Source organism: Heterodontus francisci, unplaced genomic scaffold (assembly GCF_036365525.1).
Source record: "Heterodontus francisci isolate sHetFra1 unplaced genomic scaffold, sHetFra1.hap1 HAP1_SCAFFOLD_58, whole genome shotgun sequence".
Lineage (NCBI taxonomy): Eukaryota > Metazoa > Chordata > Chondrichthyes > Heterodontiformes > Heterodontidae > Heterodontus > Heterodontus francisci.
The window spans coordinates 4,522,438-4,546,345 of record NW_027142006.1 but is presented as its reverse complement, the minus strand read 5'-3'; the positions used below and the strand labels follow the sequence as shown (position 1 = coordinate 4,546,345).

General features: G+C 43.4%; 1 protein-coding gene and 1 non-coding gene across 2 annotated transcripts in view; one reads left to right on the top strand and one right to left on the bottom strand.

Moving 5' to 3' along the window:
* The window catches only part of LOC137365869 (histone H2B 1/2-like), a 60,949-nt gene extending 44,392 nt beyond the window's left edge, over positions 1-16,557 (top strand). Inside the window, exon 2 of the mRNA XM_068028112.1 lies at positions 16,189-16,557. Coding sequence (XP_067884213.1) covers positions 16,189-16,557 — 369 coding nt within the window. The remainder of the gene's footprint in view (positions 1-16,188) is intronic.
* On the bottom strand, positions 634-707 carry trnat-agu (transfer RNA threonine (anticodon AGU)). The gene has a single exon. It is a non-coding gene; the product is annotated as a tRNA-Thr (tRNA).
* Positions 16,558-23,908: the final 7,351 nt, after the last annotated feature.

Genomic DNA, 23,908 nt, shown 5'->3' with positions numbered 1-23,908 from the left:
AGAGTGTCAGTGCACTTCCTGCATCCAGTCCTGACCCTGTCACACTCAGCAGCTGCTCACCCAGACCCCACTCTCATCAACACTGAACATTGTTACAGAGACCCTTCAAATAATGTTTATAAAAGGCGGAAACATTCAAAGTTCATCGCAGCCGGAATGAATGGAACAAAGTTTAATATCTTCTCACCGTCTCTCAATACCCACGAGACATAGGTTTTCTTATTTGGTTCCTTTGATTTTTCTTGTTCCTGATTGACAAATATTCCAAACCTCGGATCAACCCTCCCACTTGCGTCATGTCCCCAGTCTCGGTTAAAAGCAACACATAACGACACAAACACTCTGAAACATATAACGCTGTCACACTTTCCTTCAGTGAGATTAATGTCGAGCTGTTTTCCAGATTGAATGTAACCGTGAACAAATTTGTATCAAAGAAGTTGCCTTTGGCGTATCAGCACTGCATTTCTGGACAAGGAGGAACAGCCATTCCCAACTCACATCCTTCACAAAGGCTGTTTTCTCCTGTGACTGAAATTCATCATGTAATTTGAATTCCAAGTTCAAGTTCACAAAACAGAGATATAAATGATTGATAAGGAAACTTCTAAAGCATATCACAAATGTGAAATAAGGCTCTGCTGGGAGTTGAACCCAGTCTCTTCTGTTTACTAGACAGGTGCTTTAACCAACTAAGCTGCAGAGCCAGATCACAAATACTTGGGTAGTTGAAATCAGAGGAGGATCTGTTTATTCTCATCACACTTCTCCACTGGTCACAACATATTTTAACTTTTCCTACTTACTGATACAGTCATATACTCTATTTTTCCCAAAACTGAGAATGGAGGTGGAGGGGCGACATGATAGAGGTTGACAAAGTTATGAGTGGCAGAGACAGAGTGGATAGTCAGAAGCTTTTTCACAGGGTGGCAGAGTCAGTTACGAGGGGACATAGGTTTAAGGCGAGAGTGGCAAAGTTTAGAGGGGATGTGCGAGGCAAGTTCTTTACACAGAGGGTGGTGAGTGCCTGGAACTTGCTGCCGGGGAAGGTGGTGGAAGCAGGGAAGATAGCGATGTTTAAGAGGCATCTTGACAAATACATGAATAGGATGGGAAGAGAGGGATACGGTCCCCTGAAGTGCAGAAGGTTTTAGTTTAGACAGGCATCAAGATCGGCGCGGGCTTGGAGGGCCGAATGGCCTGTTCCTGTGCTGTACTGTTCTTTGTTTTTAGATGTGGTCACCCCACAGCTTAAGTGTATGCAGGGAGAGAGGGAATGGGTGACCACCAGGCAGTCAAAAAGAATCAGGCAGGTAGGGCAGGACACCCCGAGTGCGTCTCACTCTCCAGCAGGTATTCAGTTCTGAATACAGAGGACAATGATGCTTCACCTGGGGAGTGCAGCCGGAGCCAAGTCCATGACACCATGGGTGACTCAGCTGCAAAGGGGAGTACAGGGAAGACTGGAAAAGCCATAGTGATAGGTGATTCAATCGTCAAGGGAACAATCAGGTGTTTCTATGGCCACAGACGTGAATCCAGGAATGGAGTGCTGGCTCCCTGGTGCCAGGGTAAAGGATGTCATTGAGCAGTTACAGAGCATTCTGAAGGGGGAGGGTGAACAGCCAGCAGTGGTAGTCCACATCAGAACCAACAACATAGGTAGATATAAGGATGTTGTGCTGCAGTCAGAATTTAGGGAGTGAGGTAAGAAATTAGCAAGCAGGACATCAAAAGTAATAATCTCTGGATTACTCCCAGTGCCACGTGCAAGTGAGTACAGGAATAGATGGATAAGACAGATGAATGTACAGGAATAGATGGATAAGACAGATGAACGTGTGGCTGGAAAAATGGTGCAGGAGGGAGGACTTTAGATTTTTGGGACAGGTTGGACGGGTTGCACCTGAACCGAGCCAGGACGGAGTTCCTTGCAGGATGTTTTGCTAGTGCTGTTGGGAAGGGTTTAAGCTAGTTTGGCAGGGAGATGGGGACTGGAAGGTAGAGTCAGATGGGACAAAATCAGAAATAAAAATGGAAGGCAGAAAATTAATGGAGTCTGGAAGAGAGAGGAAACACTGACTAGAAAATTCAAAACAAAAAATGTTGGCAGTGCTCAAGGATATCTAAATCAATGCAAGGAGTATAGCAAATGAAGCAGATGTGCTCAGGGCACAGTTAGACACATGGCAGTATGATATCATAGCTATTACACAAACATGGCTAAAGGAGGGACAGGCATGGCAGCTCAATTTTCCTGGTTACAGGGTTTTCAGACGTGAGAGGGAAGGGGATAAAAATGGAAGGGGAGTGGCAATTTTGGTCAAAGAAACTATTACAGCTGTGAGGAGGGATGATATGTTGGAAGGTTTATCAAATGAGACCGTATAGATTGAGCTGAGGAACAAAAAAGAGGCAATCACACTGCTGGGAGTGTACTATAGACACCTAAACAGTCAGAGGGAGATGGAAGAGCAGATATGTAGGCAAATCTCTGAGAAGTGCAAGAACAATAGGGCAGTAACAGTGGGGGATTTGTACCACCCAAACATTAACTGGGATACTTTTTGTGTAGAGGGAATTGAGGGAGCAGAATTCTTGAGGTGCATTCAGGAGTACTTTTTTAGCCAATATGTAGCAAGTCCAACAAGAGAGGGTGAAGTTTTAGACTTAGTTTTAGGAAATGAAGAGGGGCAGGTGGAAGGAGTGGCAGTGGGACAGCATTTTGGTGGTAGTGATCATAATTCAATCAGTTTTAATATAATTATGGAAAGGACAAGGACAGAACAGGAGTTAGAGTTCTCAGTTGGGGCAAGACCAACTTTACTAAGCTGAAGAGTGATTTACCAAAAGTGGACTGGAAACAGGTACTTGACGGTAAATCAGTGTCAGAGCAGTGGGAAGAATTCAAAGGGGAGATTCAAGGGGTTCGGAGTCAACATGTTCCCACAAAGAAAAAGGGTGGGAAGGCCAAATCTAGAGCCCCATGGATGTCAAGGAGTATACGGGTATAATAAGGCAGTAAAGGAAAGTTTATGCCCAACACAGAGAACTGAATACTACAGAAAGCCGAGAGGAGTATAGAATGTGGAGGGGGGAAATCAACATTGAAATTAGGAAAGTTAAGCGAGAGCATTAAAGAATATTGGCAATCAAAATCATGGTGAACCCAAAGATGTTTTCTCAATACATTGAGAGTAAAAGGATAAATAAGGAAAGAGTAGGGCACAGAAAAGATCAAAAAGGTAACCTATGTGCAGAGCAGAAGATGCTGACATTGTTCTGAATAAATGCTTTGCATCTGTCTTCACAAAAGAGGGGGAAGATGCATATATTGTAGATAAGGAAGAGGGGTGTGAAGTATGGATGTGATTCATACAGAGGGAGAGAGGACATATTAATCGGATTAGTGTATATGAAAGTTGATAAATCACGAGCGCCGGATGGAATGCACCTCAGGCTGTTAAAAAGAAGCAAGAGAGGAAATAGCAGAAGAGCTGATCATCATTTTCCAGACCACACTGGATACAGGTGTGGTGATGGAGGATTGGAGGACTGCTAACGTTGTACCTTTGTTTAAAAAGGGAGTGAGGGAGACCAAATAATTACAGGCCAGTCAGTCTAACATCAGTATTGGGCAAATTATTGGAATCTATTCTGAGAGACAGAATAAAACGTTACTTCGAAAGGCACAGATTAATCAAGGATAGTCAGCATGGATTTGTTAAGGGAAGATCTTGTCTGCCCAACTTGATCGAAATTTTGAAGAATTAAGAAGGAAGATAGATGAGGGTAGTGCAGTTGATGTAGTCTACATGGATGTAAATGTAGGGGGTATGAGTTTGCAGATGGCACAAATATTGGCTGTGTGGTAAATAGCAAGGAGGATAGCTGTAGGCTGCAGGAAGATCTTCATGGTCTGGTCAGATGGGCAGAAAAATGGCAAATAGAATTCAATTCAGAAGTGTGAGTTGATGCATTTGGGGAGGTCAAACAAGGCAAAGGAATACACAATTAATGGGAGAGTACTGAGAGGTGTAGAGGAAGTGAGGGACCTTGGAGTAAATGCCCACAGATCCCTGAAGGTAGCAGGACAGGTCGATAAGGTGGTAAGAAGGCATATGGAATCCTTTCCTTTATTAGCCGAGGTATAGATTTAAGAGCAGGGAGGTTATGCTGGAACTGTATAAATCATTAGTCAGGCCACAATGAATACTGTATGCAGTTCTGATCACCTTATTACAGAAAGGATGTAATTGCACTAGAGAGGGTACAGAGGAGATTCACGAGAATGTTGCCGGGATTGGAAAAATGCAGCTATGATGAAAGACTGGATAGGCTGAGGCTGTTCTCCTTGGCACAGAGAAGGCTGAGGAGAAATCTCATTGAAACATACAAAATTTTGAGGTGCCTGGATAGAGTTGAAGTGAAGGGCCTATTTACCTGAGCAGAGAGGTCAGTGACTAGGGGAAATAGATTTAAAGTGATTGGTAGAAAGATTACGGGGGAGATGAGGAAAAGTTTTTTTCAGCCAGAGGGTGGTGGGGGTCTGGAACTCACTGCCTCAATTCATTCAAAAGAAGTTTGGATATACATTCAAGTGCTGTAATCTGCAGGGCTACAGACCAAATGCTAGAAGGTGGAATTAGAATGGGTGGAAAGTTTTTCATCTGGCACAGACACGATGGTCCAAGTGGCCTCTTTCTGTGCCTTAAACTTTCTTTGATTCTATGATACTATAATTACCCAGCTGTTGTAATGGAAATTGAACTTGTTTCTCTGGACCATTAGTGGAGGCTTCAGGATTACTCGTCCTGTAATGTCACCACAAAACCACCATACCGCTGTACGAGATTTTTTACTGGTTTGATCTGTGGATTTCAGTCTACACAAATGGAATTGATAATCTATTTCACTCTGATAATGTTTGAGATGTTTTTGGCTGGTAAATAATGTGTATCTCAGTCGACTGTATTTTTAAATTCCGCAGTCTGGGTGAGTTCAGGCATCTAATTTACATCACAGTTTGCACTTTCTATCAGCATTACTTCATCTAATACTGTTTTATTTTTGGACTGGCAATGTTTAGATCAATCTACACTCATGGAATTGAAACAGTATTTCAGTTTGATATTGTAAGAGTTTTTAGAATGGTATATAATATTTAGATCAATCTACACTAATGGAATTGATTCTGTATCTTTCCATTTCACAGTGTGGGTGAGTTCTGAACTGGTATCGAATTTGTGTCTCAGCTTACAATATCTTTCAGCACCTTAGAAACTTTCACTGTAATGAATGTTGGACTTGTATGTAACTTGTATCTCAGGGGACACTATGGGGATGTTTAAACATCATTTATCATGAATGGTTGTGAGCTTTGAGTATGGTATTTAATTTAAATCTCAGGGTACAGCATTACAAGAGATTCTGTGCCATTCAATCAATAACGTGTGCCAATTCTATCTGATATTTAATTGATAGCGAAGTCTGCATTATATTTAGATTGACACATTGTATTTCAATCTGTTAATGAGGGTGACTTTGACCTGGGATTGATGTATCTGACTGTCAATGGGACTGAATTGGGGTGAAATGGAAACAACTTATTTTTCTCCTGCTTTGTTTGATTGTCTCTGGAACTCGGGATCAATTTGGGCCTGACTACTTCTGCAGTCTGAGACTAGGGAACTGATGAACTGTCTATCCCTCTGTACTGTGAGTGATAATGTACCTACTGTGTGTGAGAGGAGCTGGCTGCACTGTTCCTTGTGCCTCGAGTGCAGCAACCATCACATTCATCACGATTCCTTCAAGTATTTGCCTGCATGAAGAAAAAATATGTCTTAACTCAAGAACAGGGGAGGTGCAAAATATCAAAGAGGTGAATTTAATTTCGCAATTAATAATCATTAAAAACACCCACAAATGAAAACCAGTGTCAGTATCTGTCTCCACTGAAGTACTGAAGCTCCCAGCTCCTGCATCACAAGTATTCTGGGCAGATCCATCGAGACAAAACACTGCACTGGGGTCGTCCCAACTTCTCTATGCTCTACACATATTTCCAGCCACCCTGCTTCATCTGCACAAATAAACAAAAATAAATCCCATTCTGTATATCCCTCAATTCCTTTCTTCCCATACAGTTGTTCCACCTCCCCTTAAATGCATCAATACTATTTGCCTCGACCTCTCCCTGTGGTTGCAAATTCCAGATTCTAACCACTCACTACGTAAATACATTTTTCATGAATTCCTCATTGGTTTTATGAATGTCGATTTTATATTTTTGGCTCGTTTCAGACACCACAAGTGGAAACGTGTCTCTGTGTATTCTATAAAAGCCCTTCACTATTTCCTCACTTTTTTCATTTGTTAGTGTGATGTAGGCATCACTGGCTATGCCAGCATTTATTGCCCATTCCAAATTGCCCTTGACAAAGTGGTGGTGAGCTGCCTTCTTAAGCCGCTGCAGTCCTTGAGCTGCAGGAATTCCAGCAGTGCTGTTTGGAAGGGAGTTCCAGGATTTTTACCCAGCGACAGTGAAGGAATGGTGATATAGTTCCAAGTCAGGATGGTGTGTGGCTTGGAGGGGAACTTGCAGGTGGTAGTGTTCCCATGCATCTGCTGCCCTTGTCCTTGTTGGTGGTGGAGGTTCTGGGTTTGGAAGGTACTGTCGAAGAAGCCTTGGTGTGATGCTGCAGTGCATCTTTTAGCTGGTACGCACTGCTGCCACTGTGCATCAGTGGTGAATGGAGTGAATATTGAAGGTGGTGGATGTGGGCAATCAAACAGGCTACTTGAGTGTTGTTGGAGCTGCCTTTATCCAGGCAAGTGGACAGTATTCCATCACAATCCTGACTTGTGTCTTGTGAATGGTGGACGGATGTGGGGAAACAGGAGGTCAGTTACTCGCCGCAGAATTCGTAGCCTCTGACCTGCTCTTGCAGTCACAGCATTTATATGGCTGGTCCAGTTCAGTTTCTGGTCAATGGTAACCAATGGTCAATGTTAATGGTGGGGGATTCAGTGATGGTAATGCCATTGAACATCAAGGGGAGATGATTAGATTCTCTCTTGTTTGAGATGGTCATTGCCTGGCACTTATCTGATGCCAATGTTACTTGCCACTTATCAACCCAAGCCTGGACGTTGTCCAGGTCTTGCTGCATCTGGACACGGGCTGCTTCAGTATCTGAGGAGTCATGAATGGTGCTGAACATTGTGCAATCATCAGAAAACATCCACACTTCTGGCCTTGTGATGGAGGGAAGGTCATTCATGAAGCTGCTGAAGATGGTTGGGCCTAGAACACCTCTCTGAGGAATTCCAGCTGTAATGGCCGGAGACTGAGATGATTAACCTGAACAACCACAGCCATCTTCCTTAGTGCCAGGTATGACTGCAAACAGCAGAGCATTTTGCCCTGATTTCTATTTACACTGGTTTTGCTAGGGCTGCCTTGTTGCCATACACGTCAAAGGCTGCCTTGATGTCAAGGGCAGTCACTCTCACCTCACAGAGCCCCATCTCTGGGCAAAAAGTCTCACTTCTCAAGGGGTGTCTCGAGAAGACACAGTGGCGCAGTGGTTAGCACCGCAGCCTCACAGCTCCAGAGACCCGGATTCGATTCTGGGTACTGCCTGTGTGGAGTTTGCAAGTTCTCCCTGTGTCTGTGTGGGTTTTCCCCGGGTGCTCCGGTTTCCTCCCACAGCCAAAGACTTGCAGGTGATAAGTAAATTGGCCATTGTAAATTGCCCCAAGTGCAGGTAGGTGATAGGGAATAAGGGATTACTGTCGGGTTAGTATAAATGGGTGGTTGTTGGTCGGCACAGACACGGTGGGCCGAAGAGCCTGTTTCAGTGCTGTACCTCTAAATAAATAAAAAAATGCAATGTTTCTTTAACTCTAAAATAAAAGCAAAAGTCTGTAGATGCTGGAAATCTGAAATAAACAAAAATGCTGGAAATACTCAGCAGTTCAGGCAGCATTTGTGGAGGGAGAAACACAATTAACATTTCAGGTCTGTGTCCTTTCATTTTACAATATGTTTTATGTCCTGGTAGATAACAGTGCATTCAGTTTGCAGTAATGGAATTAATACTGTGTCTTCCAGCCTGACTATTTGTGAGATTTGTGGAGTGGTGTGTAACATGTAGCTCAGTCTGCAGTCTGGTTACATTATTGAGATTAATTCTGTACTTTACAATCGGGTACTGTTTGTCTGTTCTATCTGACATTTAATTTGTAGTTCAGGCTGCTGTCTTGTGAGAGTAACACAGTGCCTTGCAATCTGACAGTGGATGTGATTTTGGACTGGGATTGATGTATCTACCTGTCAGTGGGACAGAGTTGGGGTGAAATGGAAACAACTTCAGTCTGTCATGCTCTGTGTGACTGTTGGATTGACTGTTAGTCTCTGGAAATTGGGATCAGTGCCAGTCTGACTAGTACTACTGGCAGTGATTGTGGAACTGATGTCTCTTTTTTCTCTGAATGATACTGTACTTACTGTGTGTGAGAAGCCGGCTGCACTTCCCCTTGTGCTGAGGCATCATTATATTTATTCTGCTTCCTTCAAGTATTTGCCTGTAGAAAGAAAAAGTATTTATTATAATTCAGGAAGAGGTGTGGTGGAAGTTACAAGAGAGACCAAAATAATTATTCAATGAATAATCATTGTGAACAATCACAAAGGAAACCCAGCAATACAAACAAGGGCGGCACAGTGGCGCAGTGGTTAGCACTGCAGCCTCACAGCTCCAGGGCCCCGGGTTCGATTCTGGGTACTGCCTGTGTGGAGTTTGCATGTTCTCCCTGTGTCTGCGTGTGTTTCCTCCGGGTGCTCCGGTTTCCTCCCACATGCCAAAGACTTGCAGGTTGATAGGTTAATTGGCCATCATAAATTGCCCCTAGTATAGGTAGGTGGTACGGAAATAGAGGGACAGGTGGGGATGTGATAGGGATACGGCATTAGTGTAGGATTAGTATAAATGGGTGGTTGATGGTCGGCACAGACTCGGTGGGCCGAAGGGCCTGTTAAAGTGCTGTATCACTAAACTAAACAGTCAGTGTCTGGTTCCACTGCAGTCCTTCAGCCACCAGCTACTGCATACCAGGGCCTTTGGCCATTTTACAACAATTAAATAACATCCAGAAACAATCCACTGGGCCATGAATGGGACTGACCGACGGAACAGGGACTTTTACACAGGTCAGATTTCCTGTTCCCGCTCCCATGGTCTAACCGTTCAAATGAAACCAAACAGCCGCTGTTTAAAATGTGTCCTTCACACTTCTCACCTGGTGCCTATAATAGATTCTCTTTGTGTAACTCCCCACATTCTGACTGTCCGCTTCTATTTCCACACTTCACTGTCCAATAACAACAAACTGCGGGACCAGGCTGGATCGCTCTCTTTGATCTGGCGCGGACACGATGGGCCGAATGGCCTCATTCTGCGCCGGAAATTTTCCATGTTTCTGTTTGCGGAATTGTTGCAGAAATCGGCGCCTGCGCTCCCCTCCCCCAGCGCTGCCTGTGAGCGGAAGAAGATGGTTTAAAACAGCCGCGAGTGGAGAGATCCCGGTCCCTGGGAAAGGGAGCAAACAGCAGCCTCCTTCCAGCAGCACATCGCTTTGGGAGCGTGTCCGCAGATTGACTCAGAGATCAGCATCGAGTCCGGGGCCAGTTCAGGGGGAGGCGGGGGCTGTTTGTAAGAGGCGGATTGGAGCTGGAACTGCTCCCGGAACATGGAGTGAGTGGGGGAAGGGAGAGGCCATTCTCGGGTTGTGTGTCGATGGGGGATGGAGACAGAATGGGATGAACCTGTTACTGCAATGCAGTCAAACAATGATAATATTTGTATGACTGGGCTTCCTTTGTGGGGGCTCATTATTATTTGAGAGATTACATTCATTAAAACTCTGTATCTTTGATCTCACCTGTATTTTAGTTACACACATACTTTTGTTCAAACAGGGAAATAATTGAATGAACCAGAATAAATGTGATGTTTCCTCCACCAAGTTACAAGGAAGAGAGTCACCAGCTCCTTCTCACACACAGTCCGTACATTATCACTCACAGAGCGCAGAGACACAGACAGGTCATCAGTTCCACAGTCTCAGACGGCAGAAATAGTTCCAGAGACACATTTTCAATCCATCAATCAAATAGAGCAGGAGAGACAGACGTTGTTTCCATGTCACCCCAACTCAGTACCACTGACAGGTAGATACACAAATCCCAGTCCAAATTCTCACCCACTATCAAATTATCAGTGTGTCAATCCCACAATAGTGCAACCTCAGCTACAAATTAAACACACATTGAACTGACACATTGTTCCTGTTTCAAAGTTACAGAATTAACCTCAATAACATTCAAGGAGCAGCTACTGCGTGTCCTTGATAAGTATGTACCTGTGAGGCAGGGAGGAAGTTGTCGAGCGAGGGAGCCGTGGTTTACTAAAGAAGTTGAAGCGCTTGTCAAGAGGAAGAAGAAGGCTTATGTTAGGATGAGACGTGAAGGCTCAGTTAGGGCGCTTGAGAGCTACAAGCTAGCCAGGAAGGATCTAAAGGGAGAGCTAAGATCAGCAAGGAGTGGACACGAGAAGTCATTGGCGCATTGGATCAGGGAAAACCCTAAGGCTTTCTATAGGTATATTAGGAATAAAAGAATGATGAGAGTTAGATTAGGGCCAATCAAGGATAGTAATGGGAAGTTGTGTGTGGAATCAGAGGAGATAGGGAAGTGCTAAATGAATATTTTGTGTCAGTATTTACAGTAGAGAAAGAAAATGTTGTTGAGGAGAATACTGAGATTCAGGCTACTAGGCTAGATGGGATTGAGGTTCACAAGGAGGAGGTGTTAGCAATTTTGGAAAGTGTGAAAATAGATAAGTCCCCTGGGCCAGATGGGATTTACCCTAGGATTCTCTGGGAAGCTAGGGAGGAGATTGCAGAGCCTTTGTCCTTGATCTTTATGTCGTCATTGTCGACAGGAATAGTGCCGGAAGACTGGAGGATAGCAAATGTTGTCCCCTTGTTCAAGAAGGGGAGTAGAGACAGCCCTGGTAATTATAGACCTGTGAGCCTTACTTCGGTTGTGGGTAAAATGTTGGAAAGGGTTATAAGAGACAGGATTTATAATCATCTTGAAAAGAATAAGTTCATTAGAGATAGTCAGCACGGTTTTGTGACGGGTCGGTCGTGCCTCACAAACCTTATTGAGTTTTTTGAGAAGGTGACCAAACAGGTGGATGAGGGTAAAGCAGTGGATGTTGTGTATATGGATTTCAGTAAGGCGTTTGATAAGGTTCCCCACGGTAGGCTATTGCAGAAAATACGGAAGTATGGGGTTGAAGGTGATTTAGAGCTTTGGATCAGAAATTGGCTAGCTGAAAGAAGACAGAGGGTGGTGGTTGATGGCAAATGTTCATCCTGGAGTTTAATTACTAGTGGTGTACTGCAAGGATCTGTTTTGGGGCCACTGCTGTTTGTCATTTTTATAAATGACCTGGAAGAGGGTGTAGAAGGGTGGGTTAGTAAATTTGCAGATGACACTAAGGTCGGTGGAGTTGTGGATAGTGCCAAAGGATGTTGTAGGGTACAGAGGGACATAGATAGGCTGCAGAGCTGGGCTGAGAGATGGCAAATGGAGTTTAATGCGGAAAAGTGCGAGGTGATTCACTTTGGAAGGAGTAACAGGAATGCAGAGTACTGGGCTAATGGGAAGATTCTTGGCAGTGTAGATGAACAGAGAGATCTTGGTGTCCAGGTGCATAAATCCCTGAAGGTTGCTACCCAGGTTAATAGGGCTGTTAAGAAGGCATATGGTGTGTTAGCTTTTATTAGTAGGGGGATCGAGTTTCGGAGCCACGAGGTCATGCTGCAGCTGTACAAAACTCTGGTGAGACCGCACCTGGAGTATTGCGTGCAGTTCTGGTCACCACATTATAGGAAGGATGTGGAAGCTATGGAAAGGGTGCAGAGGAGATTTACTAGGATGTTGCCTGGTATGGAGGGAAGGTCTTACGAGGAAAGGCTGAGGGACTTGAGATTGTTTTCGTTGGAGAGAAGGAGGAGGAGAGGTGACTTAATAGAGACATATAAGATAATCAGAGGGTTAGATAGGGTGGAAAGTGAGCGTCTTTTTCCTCGGATGGTGATGGCAAACACGAGGGGACATAGCTTCAAGTTGAGGGGTGATAGATATAGGACAGATGTGAGAGGTAGTTTCTTTACTCAGAGAGTAGTAAGGGCATGGAACGCCCTGCCTGCAGCAGTAGTAGATTCACCAACTTTAAGGGCATTTAAGTGGTCATTGGATAGACATATGGATGAAAATGGAATAGTGTAGGTCAGATGGTTTCACAGGTCGGCGCAACATCGAGGGCCGAAGGGCCTGTACTGCGCTGTAATGTTCTAATTCTAATTCTAATTCTAAAAAAAAAACATCTTCTGAGATCCAATATTTACACAGGTCATTATGAGTTTATTATCAGTATTAATTCCCATAATGTGTCCAGACATATACATTAGATACAAGTCAAAATCTCAAGTGCATAATCAGATTGAGAGATTCTGAAATATAGTATAACCTGAGATACAAACTCAGATTCCAGTTTAAAACTCATCCGGATTGTGAAACTAAAAGATACATTATAAATTTGATGAGTTTAGTCTGAGCTATAAATTACATACCAGTCCTAAAACCTCATCGTGTCAGATGGAAGATACTGTGCAATTCCAGACTGAGCTCATTTTACACACAAGTCCAAGATTCTCCCTCATACTGAATGGCACTGATCAAATTGATCAGTACACCCTGAGTTACATTTGCACATCAATCCTGTATCAGATTGAAAGACACATTATCTTTCACTATTATGTTCACAGTGACAGATATTTAATACTTGGCAAAACTTCAAACATATTGTCTGCTTAAAACCAACCACATCAGTGGCCTGTTGCTCATAGAATGAATCCAGACTTGCAAACAGTCCCAGGGATGGAAGGTTATATAATGATATATAGATATTGACCAGATATTGACAGATAAAGTGATGCTGAAACACATGCTCAGTGCCAGATGCTGAAAACTATAGGTTGATTATTGCACTCACTCACAGTACCTCAGCCTGAGTCATCTAAAGCAACCTAACACACAAATAGTAGCACTGAGAGATTGAGAAAGTGTCCAAAACTCACATAGAGTACCAGGCACTGACAGATACAAACTGAAAACTATCCACACATGGATATGGGATTGGCTAACTCACAGAAAACAGAGAGTGGGGATAAATGGAGCATATTCAGATTGGCAAACTGTAACTAATGGAGTGCCAGAGGTACAGTGCTGGTGCCTCAACTATTTATGGTCTATATTAATAACTTGAGTGAAGGGACCAAGTATATTGTTGCCAAATTTGTAGATGGTACAAAGATAGGTAGGAAAGAAAGTTGTGAGGAGGACAAAATGTGTCTGCAAAGAGATATAGATAGGTTAAGTCAGTGGGAAAACATTTGGCAGATGGAGCATAATATGGGGAAATGTGAGATTGTCTACTTTGGCAGGTAGAATAGAAAAACAGAATAGTATTTATATAGAGAGAGACTGCAGAATGCTGCTGTACCAAGGAATCTGGGTGTCCAGGTACATGAATTACAAAAATGTTAGCATGAAGGTATAGCAAGTAATTGGCATTTTTAGCAAGGGGAATGGAGTATAAAAGTAAGGAAGTTTTGCCATAACTTTACAGGGCAATAGTGACATCCCATCCCCATACAGTTTTGGTCTCCTTAAATAAGGAGGAATATACTTGCATTGGAATCACTTCAAAGAAGGTTCACTCGGCTGATTGCTGGGATGTTTGATTGTCTTATGAGAAAAAGTTGAGCAGGCTGGGCCAAAACTCACTGGAGTTTAGAAGATTGAGAGGTGATGTTATTGAAACCTGTAAGATTCTCAGTGGGCTGGACAGGTAGATGCTGAGAGGATGTTTCTCCTTGTGGGGGATTGTAGAATTAGGGGCCAGAGATAAAGATGAGCAGTCGCTCTTTCAAGAAGGAGATGAGGAGGAATTTCTTCTCTGAGAGGGTTGTTAATCTTTGGAATTCTGCTCTCCAGAGGACTGTGGAGGCTGTGTCATTGAATATATTCAACGCAGCAATAGACAGATTTTTGATCTACAACACAGTCAATGGTTATGGGGGAAGGCAGGAAAGTGAAGTTAAGGCCACAATCAGAACTGCCATGATCTTATTGAGTGGCAGAACAGGCTTGATGGGCCAAATGGTCTACTCCTGTCCTATTTCGTATCTTCTTATGTTCTTACACACACACACACACACACACAACCAATGTGTGGTGGATCTAGAATTAATCCCACTTTCATACACAATACCAGTGACTGAAAGGTACAGAATTAATCCCACAGATAGATACAGTACCACCGACAGGTACAGAATGAATCCCATGCTCACAGTCAGCACCCAGGATCGAAAGATACACGTGATTTCTACCCTCACATAACAATATCAGGCTGAGTTACAGAATGATTTCCACATTCATACTGGGCACCAATGACTGCGAATTAATTCATCACACAATCACACACACTACCAAAGGCTGACAGATACAGAATTAATCCCACACTCCTATGTAGTAGCAAAGACTGACACATACAAAATCATTCTCAAATACTCCTGCAGTACCTGGCAGATTCAGTGACTGCCAAACTCACATAAATCACCACAGACTGACAGATAAAGAATGAACTCACACACACACTGAGATACTGACAGATATACCTTGAATTCCACACATACAGAACCACTGACAGATTAAGACTAAGTCCAAAATCACATAACATTCCAGAGACTGACAGAATGAAACAAATACTCATACACAGTGCCACTGACAGAATGTATTCCACACTCACATACAATACCGAAGACTGACAGATACAGAATGTATCTCACACTTTCACAAAGTACCAGTGAGTGACAGGTACAGAATGAATCCCACATTCACACATGATACTAGAGATGGACAGCTAAAAAACAATAAGACTGCCAGAATAGATAGAATTCACATCAAAATTCTAAAATATGGCAGAGAAACACTCGACACAAATACATGTCTCATTTCCCTCATCTAGAAGGAGGAGAGCATGTCAGGGGATCGCCGTGATGCGGTAATTGTGATCATCTTTAAAAAACGTTGACACGACCGACTGTGTTAACTATAGAGGGGTATCCCTGCTGTCCACCACAGGGAAGGTCATCACAAGAGTCCTTCTCAACTGCCTCCTCCCCGTGGCTGAAGAACTCCTACTGGAATCACAATGTGGATTCTGTCCATCAACAGGCACAGTGAACATAATCTTCACAGCAAGACAACTTCAAGAAAATGTAAGGAGAAGCAGCAACCTTTATACATAGCCTTCTCTGACCTGACCAATGCCTTCGACTCCACCAACCGAGAGGGATTATGGAATGTCCTCCTCAAACATACTGCACTGCGACATGCAAGCTGTAATCCTTGCCAACGGATCTATCACTGACCCAATCCGAGTGCAAACTGGGGTCAAGTAAGGCTGTGTCATCGGCACCAATGCTCTTTTCCATCTTCCTTGCTGCAACACTCCACCTCATTTCCTCACACTCAAACACAATACCTGACAGAGACAGAATGAATCCATACAGCACCAGAGACTGAGTTACCAAATTACATAAAACACTCAAACACAGTAGTCTAGACTAAAAATGAAATTAATTGCACACACACATGCAATAGCAGAGACACAACGAAACAGAATCAGTCAATAAGTGTCCTCCCAACAACAGCCAGGACATTTCCAGGAAGCTCCACACAGGGAGCGGCTCTTTCAACAGAAACTGGGGCTGGAGAGAGTCTTTGTGAAATATACTTCCTGATTGCAGTATGGGTGTTTGTGATTGGTTGCAAATATTTAATCTGATTGGATAGCGAAAGAGACCAATTGTAGCATTACAATAAAAAACCATTGTGACATCACTCCCAATCACGCAATCACAATCTTTACTTTCCCCCATCCCTCATTAGCATAGAGCTGTGGGATTGTCTATTTAATCCGCACTCGGAAGGGGTTTGGTTTATTTCTGAGACTGTAATTGAAACTGAAGATGGTTGAGGAGAAGAAGAAAGCAGCTGCTAAGAAGGGCGCCAAGAAAACTGTGAGTAAACCGTCAGCAAAGGGCGGCAAAAGGCGGAGAAAGTCGAGGAAGGAGAGTTACTCCATCTACATCTACAAAGTGATGAAGCAGGTTCACCCCGACACCGGCATCTCCTCCAAGGCCATGAGCATCATGAACTCGTTTGTGAACGATATTTTCGAGCGCATCGCGGGTGAGGCTTCCCGCCTGGCCCATTACAACAAGCGCAGCACCATCGGCTCCCGGGAGATCCAGACCGCCGTGCGCCTGCTGCTGCCCGGGGAGCTGGCCAAGCACGCCGTGTCGGAAGGGACAAAGGCGGTGACCAAGTACACCAGCTCCAAGTAAAACTGCACAATGGACTGAAAAAACATCCCAAACACAACGGCTCTTTTCAGAGCCACCCACAATCTCTCTGAAAAAGCTGCATCCGAACATCTCTATGAAATCATTTTAAGACAATGTGTAACATAATAAATGTCCCACTGCTGTGTTTTTGTCTGCTGTCCCATAAACCGAACTCAAACCCATAATCCGCTCATCCACCTTTACTTTTTTGCTTAAAGCTGTTATTGTGGTTTTGCACAGCCCCTGAATGACCGCATTAACAGCTGCTTTCAGCGGTAAGGGTCAGACCTCAGTCCCTTCACCCTATTCCTGAAATGTGAACCGATTCATCATTTTATGAACAGCAACTCTCCGCAGTGTTACAGCCCGGAATGGGATTATTACACAGCAGACTAAGGGCTGTTTGAGGACTCGATCCGGCTCCCTCTTTTCAGAGAAGGACACTGGGCTCTGATTGAAGATAAACTGAATGTTTCCCTTCAGGGAAATGCTGTGAACAGGGATTTAGTACCGCCCGGGACAGTTTGAAAGCAAATGAAGAAAGATCCACAATTTAAACAACATTTTAAACCCGCGTCTGTAATTGGTGACGGAAAGAGTTGAATAGAACAAAATAAAGAGAAGGGATTTTAAATATTTGACTAAGGATGACATTTATTTTAATCCACTCCTTTCCGACAATGAAATTGGCGGGCTTTTTGAAATTGACAAATTTTCTGCTTCTGATGTTGTGGCGGTAAATCCCGCCCACTTCTGCTTGTCAGTGACCTGATTGGTGAAGAATATAGGCAAATGAAGTGAATTTAGTAGCGACCAATGGGGAGAGTTTTCAGTCTCTAAGTAAAGTAAATGCTGCGGAAATTATTCATTCTTTGTGAAAGTATTTGTGAGATTGTGGAAATGTCTGGAAGAGGAAAGACCAGCGGCAAAGCTCGGGCCAAGGCCAAGTCTCGCTCCTCCCGGGCTGGACTGCAGTTCCCGGTGGGCCGTGTTCACAGGCACCTAAGAAAGGGCAACTATGCTGAGCGTGTGGGTGCCGGAGCCCCGGTCTATCTGGCTGCTGTGCTCCAGTATCTGACCGCTGAAATCCTCGAGCTGGCTGGCAACGCGGCCCGGGACAACAAGAAGACCCGCATCATTCCCAGACACCTGCAGCTGGCCGTGCGCAACGACGAGGAGCTCAACAAGCTGCTGGGAGGGGTGACTATCGCTCAGGGTGGGGTGCTGCCTAATATCCAGGCCGTGCTGCTGCCCAAGAAAACCAGCGCTCAGAGCTCCCAGAAAAAGTAAAGCGGCCGAAATGTCATCGAATAAACCAAAGGCTCTTTTCAGAGCCACCCACAGTCTCTGTGAAAGGGCTGGTTCCTGTCTGATTCCAAAATGTCAGTAACAGGACCGAATGAGAACTATTTCAAATGTTTAAGCATCTGTTTCAGTGATTTCTCACTGTCCCCTCAAACCTGTCTAATTTATTACTTCAACACCAATTTTGAGTTATTTGTCCCGTGACAGATTGCTGAATAGAGTCTTTTACCGCCAGTTACAGATAAGTAGACAAAAAATCACAGATTAAAACTACGTAATATATCTAACCCATCACAAACTTTTTTTATTCCGCTTTTATCAGCACAAAGTCGTGGCGCGATTTTACGAACAGCTTTAAACTAACGCCAGATTTTCCATCAATTCGCTTCTTTCCGACACTGAAATTGGTGGCTTTTTCGAATTCAAACTGTCTGCCAATTTAAGCCAGTGATTTGTTGTATTTCCTAATTCGAAGCTCTGCGATTGGTTAAGACATGTGAATGAGAAGAGGGTGACCAATCAGAAGTGAGCTTGGGAGAGCACGGGCTCAAACTGTGGGAATTCCAGGTCCCTGAATGACTGAGCTGAAACTGATCAGTTTCACAAACCCTGTCAGTTTCAGTGCAGGAAACACCGTCTCGGGGGAAATAACATCACAAGTGGGTCTGGTTCCAGTGACCGATTCAACGGCTGCTGCAAAACTCCCGGATTCCCTCATTGCAGCGAAATCATTTTGAAATTCTATGAAAACAATGAGTGATTCTGGAGGAGTGATGAGGCTTTTCACTGAGGGCATGTGTCGACTGGGGAAATAACTAACTGTCGAACCTCGGGCACTGTTCACACAGCCCGTTTAGAAAATCAAATCCACTGCACATCCTTGCTGCAACTGAAATGTCAAATTCGGGGATTCCATTTTTTTTCATCCCGAACACAGCAGATTGATTGAACAAAGAATTAAAAGTAAAATGCTGCGAATGCTGGAAATCTGAAATATTTCAGATTGATTGAACTGTTCTAAACAGCCTATCCCAGCTCCCGTTTCTCGGTCACTGCTCGCTCTGTGAGGCGGTGGGTGGCTCTTAGAAGAGCCTTTGTTGTGTGTTTGCTGAAAAGGGTCGAATTGTTCAGCCGCCGAATCCGCAGAGAGTGCGGCCGTGCCGTTTCAGAGCGTACACCACATCCATGGCAGTGACCGTCTTGCGCTTGGCGTGCTCAGTGTCGGTGATTACATTGAGTGTGAGACAAATTCCATCCATCTTTTGTACTTTATGAGATTAATTTTGACACTTTCTGGTACATTATGTGACAGTGAGTTTAATTCTACATCTATCTGTCTGTGGTACTGTGTCTGAGTGTGAGATTATTTGAGTATCAGTCTATGAAATTAAATGTGATTGTGTGATTCATTCTGTATGTCAATCATGAGTATTGTATGCGTGGCAGCTTCTGTATCTATCTGCTACTGTGGCTGAATGTGGATATCATTCTGTATCTGTCAGTGTCTGGAACTAAATGTGAGTGTGAGATTCATTCTGTATGCACCACTCTTTACAGTCAGAATGTGACTGTGTGATTCATTCTCTGTGTGTCAGTCTAAAGTACTATATATGCCATGGTTTTAATTATGTGTCTGTCATTTTATGTGAGCTTGGGTATCAATGTATATATGTCAATCTCTGGTTCTTTCTGTGAGAGTGAGATTAATTCTCTATCTGCTGGTCTCTGAAATTAATTGATTTCGTGATTCACTCTGTGTCTGTCAGTCTATGATACTGTGAATAAGTGGGGGTATATATGGTGTCTGTCTGAACTTGGTATTGAACATGATTGTAGGATTCATTGTGTATCTATCAGTATCCAGACTGAATGTGAAATAAGGTTCATTCTGCACATGAAAATCTCTGTTATTCTATGGAAGTGAACTCAAATATGCCTATCAGTCTTTGACACTGTATCTGATTGTGGGATTGACTCAATACCTTTCAGACTTTGCTACTATGCATATGTGTGGTTCAAGTTCTGCATGTCAGTCTCTGTTACTCTATGTGAGTGTGGATATCTTTTATGCATCTCAGTCTCTCGCAATGAATGCAAGTGTGGAATTAACTCTCTTTTCAACAGTATCTGGTAATGATTGTGAGCATGTGACTCCTACAGTATCTGTCAGTGTTTTCTATTGTATGTGACTGTGCAATTCTTCCTATGTCTTTCAGTGCCTAGTACAGTGTGTATGGGATTCATTCTGTACCTGTCAGTATCTGGTACTGAATGAGATTGTGGGATTCATTCTGTTGTCTGTCAATCTCTGCTCGTGTATGTGAGTGATATCTGTTATGCATATATTATTTTCTGGTACTGGAAGTGAATATTGTATTTATTCTTTACCTGTTAGCCTCTGGTACTACGTATGAGTGTGGGTCTCATTCTGTATCAGTCAGTTTCTGGTACAGTCTGCGTGTGCATATCCAGGGCTCATTTTGCATTTGGCAGTCCCTGGTACTGAATGTGTGTTACAATTTATTTTTTATGTGTCTGTCTCTAGGACAGTCCATTACAGTGGGATGAATTTTGTATCTCCCAGCTACTGGTATTGTCTGCAAACGTGATACATTCTGTATCTATGTGACGCTGGTGCTGTATGAGTGTGGAATTCTTCTGTACCTGTACTTAATATGTATCTACGGGATGCTATTGAGAACTATTTGTTGGACACCATAATGTATCACTATTTTCTTGTCTCACTGGTATTTTAAAATATAAACCACTGCACATTTTAACTGTGTGTTTTACTCAGTTGTGGTCTGAGCTTTTTGGACTAGTATTTAGTCTGCAACTGTATGAACACATTTGTGAATGACAACATATATTTCAAACTCACACATGGCATGCTCAGTATAATCAGAATCATTCAATTGATACGATATCATTCAGTACAGCTCTTGCAGAGATTATTGGATTGGTATGTAATGTGTAGTGCAGTGTGCACTCTTTCTTTTGGGCCTCCTTATCTCGAGAGACAATGGATACGCGCCTGGAGGTGGTCAGTGGTTTGTGAAGCAGCGCCTGGAGTGGCTATAAAGGCCAATTCTGGAGTGACAGGCTCTTCCACAGGTGCTGCAGAGAAATTTGTTTGTTGGGGCTGTTGCACAGTTGGCTCTCCTCTTGCGCCTCTGTCTTTTTTCCTGCCAACTACTAAGTCTCTTCGACTCGCCACAATTTAGCCCTGTCTTTATGGCTGCCCGCCAGCTCTGGCGAATGCTGGCAACTGACTCCCACGACTTGTGATCAATGTCACACGATTTCATGTCGCGTTTGCAGACGTCTTTATAACGGAGACATGGACGGCCGGTGGGTCTGATACCAGTGGCGAGCTCGCTGTACAATGTGTCTTTGGGGATCCTGCCATCTTCCATGCGGCTCACATGGCCAAGCCATCTCAAGCGCCGCTGACTCAGTAGTGTGTATAAGCTGGGGATGTTGGTACTAATTGACATAATACTGTAACTTTCCTTTTGATACTGTATCAGATGTTTGTACTACATTGTAATCTGTCACTCAGTCTGCAGTCTAGGCTACATTATTAGGATACATTCTGTACGTTTCCATCAGCTGCTCTACCTCATATTTAATTTGTAGCTTAGGGTGCTCTCCTGTGGGATTGATCCGGTGCCTTTCAATCTGATAGTGGGTGTGATTTTGAACTGAGATTGATGGATCTACCTTTCAGCAGTAATGAGTTGGGGTGAATTGGAAACAACTTCTGCCTCTCCTGCTTTGTTTGATTGTCTGCTGGATTGAAAATGTGTCTCTGGAACTTGGGATCAGTGTGAGTCTGACTGCTTCTGCTCTCTGTGACTGTGGAACTCATGGCCTGTCTGTGTCTCTGAGCTCTGGGAGTGATAATGTACCTACTCTGTGTTAGAAGGAGTGGACTGTACATATCCTTGTGCTGGGGAATCATCACAATCGTTCTGGTTCCTTCAAGTATTTCCTGACAGAAAGAAAGAAAAATATCTCTTGTAACTCAAGATCAATTGAGGTGGAAGCTCGAAAAGACATGAATATACTATTTCAATTAATAATCATTATGACCAACCACAAAGGATGATCAGTAATACAAAGAGTGTCAGTGTCTGATTCCACTGCAGCACTCAGCTTCTGCTGATCAGGTTTTCTTTGGTAGTTTTATAACAATTTAGTGACATCCAGGAACAACCCAACATCTGCACTGCTCCATGAATGGGAATACCTGCTGGAGCAGGGATATTTGCACAAGTCAAGTTTTTAATTCCACCTGGCATTATAATGCAAGAACCTAATAACTAGGAGCAGGATTAGGACATTCCGCCACTCAGTCTGTTCCACCATTCAATAAGATCATGGCAGATCTGATCAAAGTCTCAACTCCACTGTCCTGCATGTCCCAATAACACTTCACTCCCTTGTAAATCAAAAGTCAGTCTAACCCAGCCTTGAATATATTCAATGACCAGCCTCCACCATCCTCTTGGGTAGAGAATTCTAAAGAACAACAACCCATTGAGAGAAGAAATTCCTCTTCAATTCCATCGAAAATGGGAGCCCCCTTATGTTGAAACTGTTCCCCCTAGTTCTTGATTCCCTCATGAGGGGAAACATCATCTCAGTAAATACCCTGTCAAGCCCCTTCAGTATCTTATATGTTTCATAAGATCACCTCTCATTCTTCTAAACTCCAATGAGTGCAGCACAACCAGGTCAAACGTTCCTCATAAGACAACATCTTCATCCCTGGAATCAACCTAGTGATGTTTGCCTGAACTACCTCCAATGCAAGTGTTTTCCTCCTTAAATAAGGAGACCAAAACTGTATACACACTCAAGGTGTGGTCTCACCAACACGCTGTACAGTGGTAGCAAGACTTCCCTACTTTTCTACTCCAACCCCATTGCAATAAAGGCCAAAATTCCAATAGCCTTCCTAATTACTTGCTGTACTTCCATGCTAACTTTTTGTGATTCATATAAGAGGACACTCAGATCCCTCGAAACCACAGCATTCTGCAGTCTCTCCCTATTTAATATTCTTCTTTTCTCTACATCATACCAAAGTGGATAACCTCACATTTTCCCACATTATACTTAATATGCCAAATTTTCCCCACACACTTAACCTGTCTTTATCTCTTTGCAGACTCATTGTGTCCTCCGCACAACTTGCTTTCACACCTTTCTTTGTATCAACAGCAAATTTAGTTACAATACTCTCGATCCCTTCATCCAAATCATTAATCTAGGCTGTAAGTAGTTGAGGCCCCAGCACTGATCCCTGTGGCACTCCACGAGTTCCAGTTTGCAAACCTGAAAATGACACATTTATCCTAATTCTCTGGTTCTTGTTAGTTAGCATGTACCAGCGACCTGGGTTCGATTCTTGGTACTACCTGTGCAGAGTTTGCAAGTTCTCCCTGTGACCGCGTGGGTTTTCGCCGGGTGCTCCGGTTTCCTCCCACAGCCAAAGACTTGCAGGTTGACAGGTAAATTGGCCATTATAAATTGCCCCTAGTATAGGTAGGTGGTAGAGGAATTGAGGGAAGTTGGGGATGTGAGAGGGTAATGGGATTAATGTAGGATTAGTATAAATGGGTGGTTGTTGGTCAGCACAGACTCGGTGGCTGGAGGGCCTGTTTCAGTACTGTATCTCTAAATAAATAAAATAAATAATATCGTACCCGTTAACACCACAAGCGCTCAGCTTGTGTAAGAACATTTTGCATGGCACTTTAGCGAATGCCTTTTCAAAATACAAATACATTACATCTACTGGTTCCCCTTCAGTTACCGTGCTTCTTACATCCTCAAAGAACGCTAATAATGTTGGCAAACTTGATTTCCTTTTCATAAATCCATGTTGACTCTGCATGATTGTATGATAATTTTCTAAATGTTCCACAGATTGGAGGGTGGCAAATGTAACCTCACTATTTAAAAAAGGAGAGAGAGAAAAAACAGGGAATTACGGACCAGTTAGCCTGACATCAGTAGTGGGGAAAGTGCGAGAGTC